General features: G+C 43.3%; 1 protein-coding gene and 1 pseudogene across 4 annotated transcripts; both read left to right on the top strand.

Moving 5' to 3' along the window:
• Positions 1-17: 17 nt before the first annotated feature.
• Positions 18-14139, top strand: C10H12orf54 (chromosome 10 C12orf54 homolog). Of its 4 annotated transcripts, none has more exons than XM_011760285.2 (9): positions 18-141; positions 805-926; positions 3768-3807; positions 4282-4320; positions 6487-6519; positions 8414-8459; positions 10561-10609; positions 12623-12804; positions 13687-13888. In XM_011760285.2, exons 2-8 carry the CDS (start codon positions 862-864, stop codon positions 12762-12764), a joined length of 414 nt encoding a protein of 137 aa, XP_011758587.2. In that variant the 5' UTR covers positions 18-141; positions 805-861; the 3' UTR covers positions 12765-12804; positions 13687-13888. The 4 variants fall into 4 exon arrangements, with proteins under 4 accessions (XP_011758587.2, XP_011758586.2, XP_011758585.2 ...); XM_011760284.2 differs by lacking the exon at positions 13687-13888 and adding an exon at positions 13327-13656; XM_011760283.3 differs by lacking the exon at positions 13687-13888 and adding an exon at positions 13933-14139 and having other exon boundaries at positions 20-141.
• LOC105492913 (small ribosomal subunit protein eS10-like) lies at positions 4334-6154 on the top strand (annotated as a pseudogene).
• Positions 14140-15631: the final 1492 nt, after the last annotated feature.

Below are 15631 nucleotides of genomic sequence, written 5' to 3'. Positions count from 1 at the left end.
GAGGTCACAGCTGAAGTCACAAAGTGTTGAAAAGGGCAAGGTTGATATGGGAACAGGAGGCTGTTGTGAGATGGGGCTCAAAGAGGAAAAAGTCTAGGGGGGAAGGAGTGGGGCAAAGTGTAATTTGGGTAACCAAGCAGGGTAAGTTTCTAGGCTTAATTGATCTGGTTCTTGACTGGGGCTTGGAGGTCAAGAAGGGTGGGAGTGGGAAAAGTGGAAGGGAAACGTCTCAAAGGAGGATTTGTCTCCTGTCTGGGTCACTGCCTATGAGCCCTTCTTCTCTACAAAGCACTTGAAGGCTGGAGCTGATGGCCCTCCATCCTGAAACTCTACCCTTAGTTAACCATGAAAATTCTGACTGAGGTGGGAGGGGGTGGGGTATTTACCAATCTTGCATTCACTCTACTCTATTTCCTGTCCTTGCCTGAACTCAAAGACCCTTTGGCCAATGCCCCATCCCCAATCTCAGCTAAGTGTTATTTTTCACTTAGATTCTCTCTCTTTTTTCATCTACTTCCTCACTGCAATTTCTGTTGTTACTGACAAAGACTATAGGAAGATTTTACCCGGGCCAAATACTTCCTTCCTCTTACCCTCCTCTTACCCTCATCTTCCTTTACACATATGTACACACATACATGCACACATATGCAAGCACACACATGCACATGCACACTCACCCATCCAAAACACAAATGCTTCATTAACTGCTGAGATATCTGTCCTGGTAGTTCTCCAGTGAATAAACACTTTTCTTCTCACCATGTGCCTGCCTTCTCCCCATATTCATTTATGCCTCTCCAGGGCCTGGAGCTATCTCCATCTTCAGCTCCAGAGTCCTTGGTTTCTGTCTGAGAACAAATGGCACAGCATCCCTGCCAGGATCAAGAACCAAAGGCAGAAATGACCTCCAAGCAGCAGAGAAGGTAATGGGGCTAATGACGACCCTCAAACGTCCTTAGATTACTATACTCCATGGGAGAAGAACCAGGGTCTCCTGTCTCCTCCTATCGCTCTTCATTTGGCTTCACTTGCTTCCTGGCTGGATAAGATGGGGACTTTAATGTGTCCTCCCTCTTCTCCATCTCCTTGACGAAAGAGACAATAGCAAATCTTTGTCATTCTAATTTAGAAATCAGGCATCAACTGCAATTCCTCTAGGAGTTGGTGGGGTACACAAACTAGGGACATTTATTTATTCCAGGATTGACTTTGCCTAAGTCCTTTGAATCCTCTATAGTGTGAATCAAGGCCAACCACCCAAAATCAAGCTTCCCTTGGTCTAGGGTTCAAAAGCGGGCTAGAATCTGCTGCTTGAGGCTAAATATGAGACCCAGGTGATGGTATTCATGAAGTCAGAAAAGAAGGAGGGTTTACTGTGAACTTATGGATCAGGAAAGCTTCATAAAGGAATCAGAATTTGGCTTGAGCCTTTGAACTTGCAGCAGATGTTTTGAGATAAGAGTTTGTAGAAATTTGGGAATGGGCGTGGTGATTCATGCCTGTAATCCCAGCTCTTTGGGAGGCCAAGGCGGGCAAATCACCTGAGGTTGGGAGTTCGAGACCAGCCTGACCAACATGGAGAAACTCCATCTCTACTAAAAATACAAACAATTAGCTGGGCGTGCTGGTGCATGCGTGTAATCCCATCTATTTGGGAGACTGAGGCAGGAGAATCGCTTGAACCCTGCAGGCGGAGGTTGCGGTAAACCGGGATTGCGCCACTGCACTCCAGCCTGGGCAACAATAGCGAAACAAAAAGAGTTTGTTTGGGAAATTTGGGAAGAGAAAGTGAAAAATGACTTATAAATTTCTAAGCTGCCTATCTTATGAAAGTGCTCGGAATGGTTAACTGGACCTCAAGCCTAAGAGCCAGCAAGGAATTGAGAAGCCTGAGTCTGGAGGAAGTTGGGAATCTGCTCTATCTAAGAGTATGAATTCTCTTCCAGACAGCTGCAGGACCTTGAGGAAAAAATAATGAGTAGATACTGGAGTCTCCTAGACTTCCATATGAGAAAACACATAAACCACACCAGAGCCCTGGCCTTTCTGCTGATGAACATATGCTTTTTGATGGTGAAAGTGGACAGGACACTGTAAAAATAACACACAACAATAACGTTTGAAAACACTTAACAGTTACAAGTGCTTTCATATAATCATCCCCCAAATCCTTGAGAGAAAGATTACTCCTCTTGTTTTATAGGTGAGGAAACAGGCTTAGGGTTGAGGTTCAATAGCATAGTAGGGTGACTATAATTAACAATAATTTATTATGTATTTCAAAAATAGTTAGCTGAGAAGAGTGGAAATGTTTCCAGCACAAAGAACTGATCAATGTTTGAGGTGATGGATATCCTAAATACTCTTGATTTGATCATTACATATTGTATGCATTATCAAACTATCACATGTGCCTCATAAATATGTACGATTAATATGTATCATTAAATAAATTAAAAGGATGTTTTCAGAATTAGGGGCATGACTTGGATTTGCAATAAGTAGTAGCTCTGCCGGGTTCTATGGGGAAATAACACTCCAGCTGGCAGAACTGTGTGCCTGAGCCATCTGATATGATGTCAATGCTATCAATGTTCATCAACAGTCTCCTTTTAACTGGAAATCTGTAGGCTCAGTGTCTTTTTATTTTTACTTTATTTTATTTATTTTTTTTAGCAACAAGGGCTTGCTCTGTTGCTGAGGCTAGAGTGCAGTAGTGCAATCATGGCTCACTGCAGCCTCGAACTCCTGGGCTCAAGCAATCCTCCTGTCTCAGCCTCCTGAGTAAGCTAGGACCACAAGTGCCTACCACCATGCCTGGCTGGGTTTTTTTGTTGTTGTTGCTGCTGCTCTTTTGTTTGTTTGTTGTTGGTTTTGTTTTGTTGTGTTGTGTTTTGTTTTGTTTGTAGAAACGAAGTCTCACTATGTTGCCCAAGCTGGTCTTGAGCTTCAGTGTCATCTAGAGCCCAGTTTTCACTCTTCTGGGTCCCCAGACTCCCTGTGATTACTGGCCTCCCTACTCCTGTTTGGAAAAACTTATTGCTTTTTTTAATGGCAGGAACTGTACTAGCAGGAACCGCACGGCCAGGAGATGAGGCTGTTTGCTCAGGATCGGCAAGCATGGTAGAGCAGACTGGTTACCCGGGTTTCACTCACTTTCACCCTTCTTCTTTCTTCCAGTTACCTGTATATCTGTATACATCCTCTCCTAGGTGACTTTGGCACTGATTTAGGAATGAGGTGGTATTTAGGAATAAAAGCTTCAGTTGTGCTGCCAAGAATAAGCAAAATCTTTCCACTTCCTCAGCCTTCCATCCCCATTACCACCCCATCAGAAGTCACAAAGGAAAAGAACACTTTTTCGGGGGATAAAAAAGGAAGCAGTTTGCTAATTGAGTATACTTTCCAAAGAGGACCTGGGAAGTTTGACAGGTTAGGTGGGGTGAAGGATGGAGAGTAGACATAAATTAGACAGGCAGGAAAATGACAAGGTTTAATGACAGTGACCATCACCTTCACTTCCAATGTTCTATGCTTTAGAGTTCTCAAAGGGCTTCCAAGATATTTGGAAGATGAGGCAAGGTTCCCACCTGTCCCCACACCTCCCATAAGGGATATGAGAGGCAGGACCCTGGCTATCCTTCCTGGATTTTTAGTATAGAAACTTCAAGAATTCCTGCTAGGAGTGATAGAATAGAGTTAGGAGAAGCCTTTAGCCCACGTTCTCTGCTCCTCATCAGGTTTATATCATTCTTTCTTTGTAGCACATCCACAGAAGGGACAATGAGATCACAGGTGGGTAAGGTATGCAAATTCTCTGGATCCTCTGGGCCTTCTAATTCCTAGGGAGAGGGGAGGAGAAGAGGTTGTAGACAGGAGGAAAAAAAAAAAAAAAAGCTGCCTGAGAAGGGACGGGGTGCTCTTGACTGGCTGGTAGAGTGGGTCATTGTCTACCACACAAGTAATATCTCCAATGCCACTGCTTCACCAGTTGACTCCAGGGGCAGGCAGGCTGTACAGGCATTGACAAGGTGGTAAACAAATGGGTCTGTTTGGACCTGTCACACACCAGCTAGATCCAGAGCGAAGCAGGATATATGGGATGAAATGATTCAGCAGGGCTGCAGGAGACTTTTGGCTGCCTGAGAAATGGGATGATTTTGGGTGTCTAGCTCAATTCCAAGAAATATCTTGTCTTCATAATGTTTCATAAAGTGTCACTTCAGTTTCTGGGAGAGTTGGGATATTGTTTCCAACATTTGTTCCTTATTTCTACAGGAAAGACAGGTAACCATCACTGAAACCCTGTGGGACCAGGTGAGGACAGAGGAATCATTTTTGACAGCGTGGCAAGAGGTGGGAAGTGGGGGAAGGCTTCAGGAAGGAGCACATTTATTTCTCTTTCCTTGAGTGGCTTGTTGATTGACGGTGAAGGATCAACACGCTCCCTCCCACCTTGTTCTGTTGTTTGTGCAGTCTCATATTCTCAGAGCTTCTCGGGTCTGTGCACATCAGCGCCCCTTCCCGACACCCACTTATTTGAAGCTGTCACAGGTCCTGTTTGTTTTAAGGGTGTTTAATCCCCAATTCTCAGTGATTTTTACAGACTTGAAAGCACAGGTATGGCCTTTCACAAACATGAAAATGTTGATTTCAATTCACAAACGTAAAAATGCCAGGTTTCACTTTATAGTTGAAGGGTATATATGTGCAGAAGCCAGTAATGCCCATAAGATACCCACAGCAAATTGTAGTGAACTTTCATAGAATACAGACATTTACTTGGAGTTTCTAAGAGGCCTTCACATAAATACCAGCTACTTCAACATCCCAATCTTACCATATTAGTTGCTCATAAAACCTTAGATAGAGATGAGAATTAAAAGATAATTGATCACTTTTGAACTTACAGTACAGGAAACTGAGCATTTAATCATTTCTGATTAAAAATGAGTAAAATTATCTAGAGCCTCTTGTGCCAGCCCCCACTGTACAATATTATATAAAATGAATAACGTGTCCAACATGTTTTATTTTCTGTGATATTCAATGACTCTTTATATAAGGAAATAATCTTAATTACAATGCTGTACAGTAGCATCACTATTTCATGTTCTTACAATTATTATATTAGCTAAAGAGTAAGTTGTTTATATAAGAGTCAAAAGACCATCCTGTTGAGAACAAGAAAATAATCAAGTACTTATAATATAACAAAGTGAACAAAGGGCAGAGAATTAACCATTGAGAGGCAACGAATTAATCATTGGCACACTGTACCCCTTTGCCCATTCATCTTCCATATGTACCCTTATATACAAATTGAAGCCCCTGAATATCTACATACACTATATTTCCACCAAACAAGATAACAACTATCTAAAAGTTCTCACACTTTCTCCCAAGGGAGACAACCCACAGTTCCAACAGTCACTGGATCCATTCATGGCTGGGTAATACAGTAGGCAGATATTTGGTTTTATAAGAAACTGCCAGCCCCGGCCCTGGACCCTATAGCCACTGAGATGTTGATGCCGAAGAACTGGATTGCCATTTATGAACTCGTTTTTAAGGACAGAGTCATGGTGGCCAAGAAGGATGTCCACATGCCTAAGTACCCGGAGCTGGCAGACAAGAATGTGCCCATCCTTCACATCATGAAGGCCATGCAGTCTCTCAAGTCCCGAGGCTACATGAAGCAACAGTTTGCCTAGAGACATTTCTACTGGTACCTTATCAATGAGGGTATCCAGTATCTCCATGATTACCTTCATCACCCGGAGACTGTGCCTGTCACTCTACGCCACAGCCATCCAGAGACTGGCAGGCCTCGGCCTAAAAGGTCTGGAGGGTTAGTGATCTGCAAGACTCACAAGAGGGGGAGCCAACAGAGATACCTACAGACAGAATGCTGTGCCCCCTGGTGCCGACAAGAAAGTGGAGGCTGGGGCTGGGTCAGCAACTGAATTCCAGTTTAGAGGCAGATTTGGTTGTGGATGTACATCTACCTCAGTAAAATTGGAGAGGATTATTTTGCATTGAATAAACTCACAGCCAAAAAGAAAAGAAAAGAAAGTGCCACAACTTTTTCCAAAGTGATCATATGATTTTACACTCCCTCCAACGAGCAAATAAATACCGTTGATTTGAATACCTGTGCTAAGCTTCAGAATAAGAATGAATTAGACTGAAAATAAATATGATAGTAGGTTTCGTTATACATTCAAGGCACAGCCCAGTCTTCTTTAAATACTTTACTGTATTTTGCTCATTTACCACATAAAGAAATGGCGGCCCAGAGGTTTCTGTAGAGTGGAAGTCAGTGAGGATTTATTGCTAGAGCTACAAAGCCACAGTCTTGGCATTCACATTCTACAGCCTAGTGGCTAGGACACTAGGTAACTTAATTTTATATGTGAAATCTCTCTGTAATAAAGTAATCAACTACAATATTATTTTTTCTATATTTTTGTCTTCTGTCAGGTGCTGACAGCTTTTAAGGATATACAAAAGGAGGTGAGATTAGATTTTGATTCTCTGAATTCCCCAGCCCTATCATGTGCCTTGATCCCATTTTTTTTCTTACCCTACTGAGATGTTGCCTCTGACCAAGGTTTCAGCTTCATTTATTTTTCTAGTGATTTCTCCCTTAAAGAGTACCACTGTCTTGTCCGTCCAGGCAGCTAAGGCAAGAAGATGCCTAACAGTTCCCTTGAGGAAATGTGATAACACAGACAGAAAATTGTATATGCTAGAACTTCTCTCAGCAAGAATACTCTATGTGGTTGTATGAAATGCTGAGAAGTGACTGAGTTGGGGAGAATCCCCTAGTGATGTAGTAAACTGCCTTATTAGGTGACTATGTCTGTGTGGAAGTACAAATTAGAGACAAGAGCTAACCTTCTTGGGTAAATAGAAATAAAACCTCTTCCTCTGCTCTCCTTGGCTCTTCTTCTATAGATTTCAGTCTCTCTCTCTCTCTCTCTCTCTCTCTCTCTCTCTCTCTTTCTCTCTCTCTTTTTGAGACATGGTCTCACTCTGTGCCCAGGCTGGAGTGCAGTGACGTGATCTCAGCTCACTGCAACCTCTGGCTCCCAGGTTCAAGCGAATCTCCTCCCTCAGCCTCCCAAGTAGCTGGGAGTACCACACCCAACTAATTTTTTTTTTTACCTTTTGTAGAGATAGGGTGCTGCCATGTTGCCCAGGTTGGTCTCGAATTCCTGGACTCAAGCCATCTGCCAGCCTTGGCCTCCCAAAATGCTGGAATTACAGGTGTGAGGCACTGTGCCCAGCCTAAGAAGGATTTTCTTTTTTTTTTTTTTTTTTTTTTTTTTTTTTTTTTGAGACAGTCTTGTTCTGCCACCCAGGCTACAGTGTAGTAGCATGATCTCGGCTCACCACAACCTACGCCTCCTAAGTCCCAGTGATTCTCCTGCCTCAGCCTTCTGGGTAACTGAGATTACAGCTGGCACCACACCCAGCTAACCTCTGCATTATTAGTAGAAACGGGGTTTCACCATGTTGGTCAGGCTGGTCTTGAACTCCTGACCTCAGGTGATCCACCCACCTTGGCCTCCCAAAGTGCTGGGATTACAAACATGAGCCACCCCGCCCGGCCAAGAAGGAATTTTTTAAAGATCCTTTACATGTAGTTAAAGCTTCTCTGCAGAGAACCACTGGAGACTCAATGAGGAGTGTAAAAGGGCCCAGAAAAGACATAGCAGAAGGCCAGAGGGCCACAAAGAATAAAAGATGTGAGACCTTGGTATGAATAGTTATGACTGTAAGTGATGAATTATGTGTCTCCCACCCCTAAAGAGGCACAGCTTGCCCCTATTTATTCATTCATTATTCAAAAGACATTTATTGAGCATATGCTATATGCAGGGCATTATATTAAGTGGTTTGGTGTGAGAGATACAAAAACAATACAAATTGTGCTTTTGGAAGTCTTGGGATTTTGGCCGGGCACAGTGGCCAAAGTGGCTGGATGGTAATCCCAGCACTTTGGGAGGCTGAGGTGGCCAGATCTCCTGAAGTCAGGAGTTCAACCAGCCTGACCAACATGGTGAAACCTCATCTCTACCAAAAATGCAAAAATTAGTCAGACTTGGTGGTGCACACCTGTGATCCCAGCTCCTAGGGAGGCTGAGGCAGGAGAATCGCTTGAACTTGGGAGGTGGAAGTTGCAGTGAGCCGAGATCACACCACTGCACTCCATCCCGAACAGCAGAGCGAGACTCTATCTCAAAAAAAATAAAGAAAGAAATCTTGGGAGTTCCACGTCCAGGAAGCCCATGTTTTCCCAAACAGACATCCCTGCATTTGACCAAGTCTATAGCTAGTACACTGCAGGTCCACAGGACACCAGCCCCATCATCTCTGACTCTGTATTCTCATTATTTTTCAGCTGCAGGAAGATGCTCAGATTCGAGATAAAAGAGCACCATTCCAAGGTTTGGATAAGGAAACAAGGGAGGGGATCTGGAATTCAAGTCTCATTGTATCCATTTCCCATACAAAAAAAAAAAAAAAAAAAAATGGAGATAAGAACAAGATATGGAGTTCATCCCAAAGTCTCACCCTAGGATCTTCTATTTAGCTTAAGGCTAGAGTCCAGGTTCTTTTCTTTCCCCACTTCAACCAAATTGGGAATTGGCTTTCCTTAAAGCATTCATAAGTACTGCGAGTCTCTCCTCTGTCCATCTCAATCGCCTCATGTCTGAGTCTGTTCAGGCTGCTAGAACAGAATACCATATTCGTTAGTTTATAATCAACAGAAATTTATTTCCCACAGTACTGGAGGCTGGGATGTCCAAGATCAAGGTGCCAGCAGATTTGGTGTCTGGTGAGGCCCTGCCTCCCAGTTCATAAACAGCCAACTTTTTCACTGTGTCCTCACATGGAGGAAGCAGTAAAGGAATTCTCTAGGTTCTCTTTCATACAGACACTAATCTCATTCATGAGGGCTCTGCCCTCATAAGTGAATTACCTCCCAAAGGCCCCACACCTTACTATCATTGCTTTGGGGATTAGGTTTCAATATATCAATTTGGAGGGGACATAGACATTCAGTCTACAGCACGTGGACAGGGATGGAAGAATCTTTTTCTCCCTTGGAATGGCTGTTGAGGGCCTGAGAACACTCTCATGCTTCAGCTAGATATGGTTCTTGTCTGTAAAGACAGCAAATACAGAAAAAGGGAACAGCTTCCCAAGGCTGGCACAGGGATAGAATGGCAGGCAGGCTAGAGTGGAATGATTACTCAGGGTGGTCAAGTTACAGTTTTCAAATGCCCAGATGCTAATTCTAGCATTTCAAGAAAATACTCAAAATACCCAGGAGCCTAGAATTATAGCACAAAAGCCATATGTGGAACTCTTTTCTTCACTCATCCAAGAAAGAACTTACAAATTGGGGCTTTTCAAACTTTTGCATATATACAGATCACCTGGGTCCCTTGTTAAAAAACAGATTCTTATTCAGTAGGTCTAAGCTAGGCTTGAATTCTGAGATCCGCGATTCTCTGCCTCTAAGAGACTCCCGTATGGTGCCAAAGCTCCTGGCTCTTGAATCCCATTGATTATCAAGGATATATATGACTGAGCCCAAAGAGAGAGCCTCCAAAGCCAGAATTAAATAAGATTGAATTCAAGGATTTTTATATCCCATGGAAGGGGTGAGGAGCCTTCAGCTGTGGATACAAGAGGCAGGGAGAGGAAGAAATCTGGAGATTCTGACTACTCTTGGGGTCTCTCTGGTATTGGAACCACTCTATGCTTTTTCAGCCCCGTGGCAAAATGGAGTTTGTTAAGAGTACAAATCTTCTTGGGGATCTTTAAATACAGACAGTCCCAGAGAAGACCCCTCTGATCTTTCTCCAAACCTGGTCCATCACCTCCACTCCAGAACAAGAAACTATGGCCTCCACTGTGAGATCCAGAGGCTCGTGAGATAATTTCCTTGGATGCTGATCCCTAAGGTTCAAAAGGTCAAAAGGGCCAAGCTTACCTCTGCTTGGAGAATGCTCTCCTTCATCCTCGGAAGCCTGATTTCCAAATAGATCCCTGCAGGGCCCTGGGAACACCCACCTGATTACCTGGGCTGTAAAAATGTGGATTTAGGATCTAACTGTTGCTGCTGCTTTTCTGCTTCCTGAAAGATGGAGCAAGGCAGGGTGAAATCCAGGGTGAGATGAGGAGAATTCAAGTCTCATTGTATCCCTTTCCCACACAAAAAAACGGAGATAAGAAGTGAACTACCAGGGACTTGTTCCAGCGGCAGTGCCCTGGGATGGAAACATTTGGCTAACTCAGCTCCCAGCCCTGGATTACAGAGCTTCAGCGGCCATGATCCACTCTGCTTCACAGGGGGCCAGATTTCTGGTGCCACATTCTGCAACTGCCTCTCTGACGGGCTTGTTAGGTCGTCAGTGTCCCTTCAAGTCTGGCCCCTCCCACTTTGGCTATACTTCAAACCAGGGATGCGAGCTGAGCAGCTGGGGAGACATGTCCAGGCCCCTGTAACAGAATGACTCTTCTCTGTGTCCATTTCAGGGATGAGCAACTGCTCCGTGACACCTATGACATCAGCACCCAGGACTGGGTAAGTGTCCCTATTCTGACAATGTTCAAGGGAGATGGCACCCACCTGGATATGGGTGTGCTGGCCACAAATATAGCTAGCTCTGAGCCTTGAGCCTTTGGAAGCCTGTGCTTCCAAAGGGGCAAGAAGTGCCTCCCCACCCAACTTACAAATGGTGAACTACAGAGCCTGGGATTCCTCCTCCATCCTCAGCCCCATCAGAAATCCCTGAAATCTCATGATCAGCCCTGAACCCTCAGGATCAACCCTGAACGTCACCATAAGAAAGTATCTTATTGTAAGAAAGTATCTTAATTCAACTGAGGGAATAAGGGAACATAGAAAGAATGACAGCTAGGAAAGGAAGACCACAAAGAAGGAATAAAGAATCAAGGACATAGGCTGGGCGTGGGGTGGTTCATGCCTGTAATCCCAGTACTTCTGGAGGCCAAGGCGGTTGGATTGCTTGAGCCCAGGAGTTCGACACAGTGAGACCTGTCTCCACAAAATATACAAAATTAGCCAGGTATGGTGGTGCACACCTGTAGTCCCAGCTACTCTGGAGGCTGAGGTGAGAAGATAACCTGAGCCTGGGGAGGTGAAGACTGCAGTAAGCCATGATCATGCCACTTCCCTCCAGCCTGGGCTAGAGACAGAGCAAGACCTTGTCTCATTTAAAATTAAAAAAAAAAAGGATCCAGGACTTAGAAGAAAGTTATAAGAAAATTAGCAAAAGTTAACTTTCAAAAGAAAATTAACAAAAGTTAAAATGCCCTAATATTGAGAGATGTCGCTTTCTCTTCCATAACAAGATGAGGAGAAAAAAGATCAGGCTACTGCAACATAAATTTAAATTAGACATTGGAAGGAAAGACTTTCCAATAGTGCGACTGAGAAATAGGACTAGATAGTCAAGAAAGACAGCAGCACCGAGTTGATGGGTGCAGCACACCAACATGGCACAAGTATACATATGTAACAAACCTGCACGTTATGCACATGTACCCTAGAACTTAAAGTATAATAATAATAATAATAATAATAATAATAAATAAAATAAAATAACCTTTAAAAGCTGAAAAAAAAAAAAAAGAAAGAAAGACAGCAGCACCATGTACTTCAGAGGGCTTTAAAGATAAATGTTTTAAAAAAAAATTAGGCCGGGTGCGGTGGCTCTTGCCTGTAATTCCAGTACTTTGGGAGGCCGAGGCAGGTGGATCACCTGAGGTCAGGAATTCAAACCAGCCTGACCAACATGGAGAAACTCCGTCTCTACTAAAAATACAAAATTAGCCAGGCATGGTGGTGCATGCCTGTAATCCCAGCTACTCGGGAGCCTGAGGCAGGAGAATCGCTTGAACCCAGGAAGTAGAGATTGCAGTGAGCCAAGATTGTGCCATTGCACTCCAGCCTAGGCAACAAGAGTGAAACTCTGTCTCAAAAAAAAAAAAAAAACTAATTTTGACATGTTATGGTTTTCCCCAAACCAGGAAATGGAAAAGATGAACTCCCTAGATCCCTGTTTTAACAGAATTTGTCCCTATCTCAGAAAATTGACTCTCATAAAATAAAGCCATTTGTTTTAAAGAGATGGATTGTTATGCTTTAACTTTCTCAGTGCTGAAACCATGGAAGGAATAAATGAAAAGTGATTTCATATTAACAAAATTCTCAATGTAACTATTGTAAACCTTTGCATATGAGGAGCACTTTTGATTGGTCAAAATCTTTCAGATATATGATATTATTTAATTTTAATTTTATTATTCCTCTGAGTCAAGCAGTAGGAATATTCCTGATGAAAACATAGGCTGTAATAGGTTATGATGCTTCATCTCCTAAAGCCCACCCAACAAGAGCTTTTTCCTATGAGCCATGCATCCATCAGGAAATTGCAACTCCCAGAACCTGAGATGCCCATTCTTGGTGGAGTGTAATAATGGAATCCCTAAGGGTAATGGAGGCCAGGAAGGGGACTGAAAGGGTAAGATCTCTTTCCCTCATACGTCTACAACTTTCTCTTATTTGGCACAGAAGCGTAAGGCCTCCAGATTCCTCCATGACCCCGAAGTTGAGAAGATTGCAGTTCAACTCTGGAGAGAAGCCATCAGGAGGCTGTGTCCACAACCTGAAGACACAGCTCTTCAGTCAATCACCTTACTACCCTGGACCCTAACTCTATAACCAAGGAAGAAGGACATCTCTGCTTCAGCCAGGTGTTTTACCCGGGCAGTCTTTCCCCTGAGCTCCACCCTGCCCATCTGTGGTAGTCAGGAACCCAGGCCTCATAGGTCCTCATCCCAACATGGCAGGGCAGCACCCCAGGAAGCAGGTGCAGTCGTACAAGGGGCAATAGGGTGAGAGGGTGGACAAGTGAAGGCAGGGCTAGGCCAGGTTCTTTTGGGCTCTGCGATCAAGACAAAGGGCCAAACAGAGTGCATCAGGTGTGGATAGTGTTCAGGAATCAAGGACAGAAAATTGTGGGATGAAGAGATGGAAAGGTGTAAAGTTTTAAAACACATTAACAAATGTGAGGCCTATAATTCCCTCTGGAAAGTGCTCTAGAAACTTACACTACTTTGGGGGCTTAATTCAGTGTCAAGAGTCAAACACTGTCTGTCCTTTATAGACTCCATTGTCCGGGTTTTCTTTCCTAAAGTATTTGAATATGCTTCCCCAAAGGCACTGTTTAAGTGACAGGCCATTTCCTCAACCCTTTTCACTCTCCTGCTCCATAGGCTCATCTGACACCTCAGCCACCTCACCCTGTGGCAGAGACTATACTAGCCACACCCTCTATGTGGCCTTCTCTAGGGCTCATTAGGAATTCCTTTAAAGAAAGAATCTGAGTGATAGGTGATGGAGAAGATTGGTTTCATCTGCCTGTGTCTAAGTACAGTGACTCTACGTACTTTCTTGAATAGCCCCCTTTCAAATATTTTATCCTGTTTGCCCCACAAATCATCAAAATACATAAAGTGTTTCAATATTTTAGCATTAAGATTATATGTTGCTGAATGTAATACATACACTCACAAAACCTCTGTCAAAACCCAGTTTGGGTTCAGATTGTAAAGCAGGAAGCTTCCTTCCTCTAGCACAACATGGATAGCAAGTGTAGGACAGCAATAATCCTGAAGTGGAAACTACACAGAGAGAATATGGTCGACAACTAGTGGATCTCGTCCTTAGTTCCTGTTGGATGTCTTGGGATGGGGTCGTGAGAGTAGAAGGATCGCCACGAGGACAGCTTTTACTCTCAGGGTCACCTGCCTGGTAAATTGTCCAGCAGGGAGGAGAATAAATTTCTTTTATTCCCATCCATATGACTATGACATCTACAGCACAGCTTCAGTTGCCTGAAAAGGGGAAGATATTAGCAGATATCATCACTGAACCCAAAAGAGAGGGTGGTGCCCATGAGTGGAGATGCCAGGGCCTATGGCTGAAACTGGGAACTTGGAAATCAAGTGAGACCCAAGCACATTCCAACTGCCAAAGCAAGGAAACCAGCAAACAAGCAGCTGATGAAATAAATGTGACATCAAAGACTTGCCCTCCTGGTTCTTCCTGGGCTGTGGAATGGGTAGTGATAGAATTTCCAAGTATGATAGTGCATTTGGTTCAAAGAACCGCACTGTAGCATGGGAGAACCTGCACTATTATGTCATAAACTCAATCTGACTTTGTCTAAGTTTTTCTTCTTTGTGGGCCTCAGTTTCCTCTCCCATAAAGTAAGTAGCTGTTACTAGAAAATGCTGAAGATGCCTTTCATTTCCAATATCCTGTGATCTGGATGGTCTCACAGTCTACCATTTAAACATAGTTATTCCCAGCCTGTGAAAAGACCACCTAGTCCAAAAGTATTTCCTACAAGACAAGACTATTTAGGATATTTGTCCAAGATGGTAATCTTTGCATATATAAAATAAAACATATTATGTAACTGGTAAAGTAGAATTTTTATTTCTTTCCTTTTAAACAGAATCTGAACAAATGAATGTCATATATTAAATATTATACCATGTAAGATTTAACCAGAGTGAGAATTTGTCACACCACCAACAAAATAATAATCAGAACACATTATGGCAATAAGGTAACTTTATAAAAATCTTCACCTCATAGATGTTGACTCAGCATTTGTTAACATAAAAATTTTATTTTTTTAATTAACAGTTTAAAAATTAAATTACCTGATAAGGAGACACTGTAATTATTGGATTGTACTGAAAACAAAACCAGACAAGGGTGCCTTCTATTTTCATGCTAGTTCAACAATATTAAAAATGTTGTCAGTGCTTTCCATTTCTTTATTTTATTTTATTTTATTTTATTTTATTTTATTTGTTTTTGAGACAGAGTTTCGCTCTTGTCGCCCAGGCTGGAGTGCAATGGTGCAATCTCAGCTCACTGCAACATCCACCTCCCGGGTTCAAGTGATTCTCCTGCCTCAGCCTCCCAAGTAGCTGGGATTACAGGCACCTGCCACCACACCCAACTAATTTTTGTATTTTTAGTAGAGACAGTGTTTCACCGTGTTGGCCAGGCTGGTCTCGAACTCCTGACCTCAGGTGATCCACCAGTCTTGGCCTCCCAAAGTGCTGGGATTACAGGCATGAGCCACTGCACTCCGCCCAGTGTTTTCCATTTCTAAAAACACTTAAATATAAAACCTCAGCAAGACATTTTATACAAATAGGTAGCAAAATTCATCCAGAAGCATAAGACAAAATGTCCAAAAACAGGCCGGGCACATGCATGTAATCCCAGCACGTTGGGAGGCTGAGGCAGATGGATCACCTGAGGTCGGGAGTTCGAGACCAGCCTGACCAACATGGAGAAACCCCATCTCTACTAAAACTATAAAATTAGCCAGGTGTGGTGGCACATGCCTGTAATCTCAGCTACTCAGGAAGCCTGAGGCAGGAGAATCGCTTGAACCCGGGAGGCAGAGGTTGTGGTGAACCGAGATCGCGCCATTGTACTCCAGCTGGGCAACAAGAGCGAAACTCTGTCTCAAAAAAAAAAAAAAAGTCCAAA

The sequence above is a fragment of the Macaca nemestrina genome, chromosome 10, assembly GCF_043159975.1.
Source record: "Macaca nemestrina isolate mMacNem1 chromosome 10, mMacNem.hap1, whole genome shotgun sequence".
NCBI lineage: Eukaryota > Metazoa > Chordata > Mammalia > Primates > Cercopithecidae > Macaca > Macaca nemestrina.
Note: the sequence above shows the minus strand (reverse complement) of the source record. Positions and strands in the feature narration are given on the sequence as shown.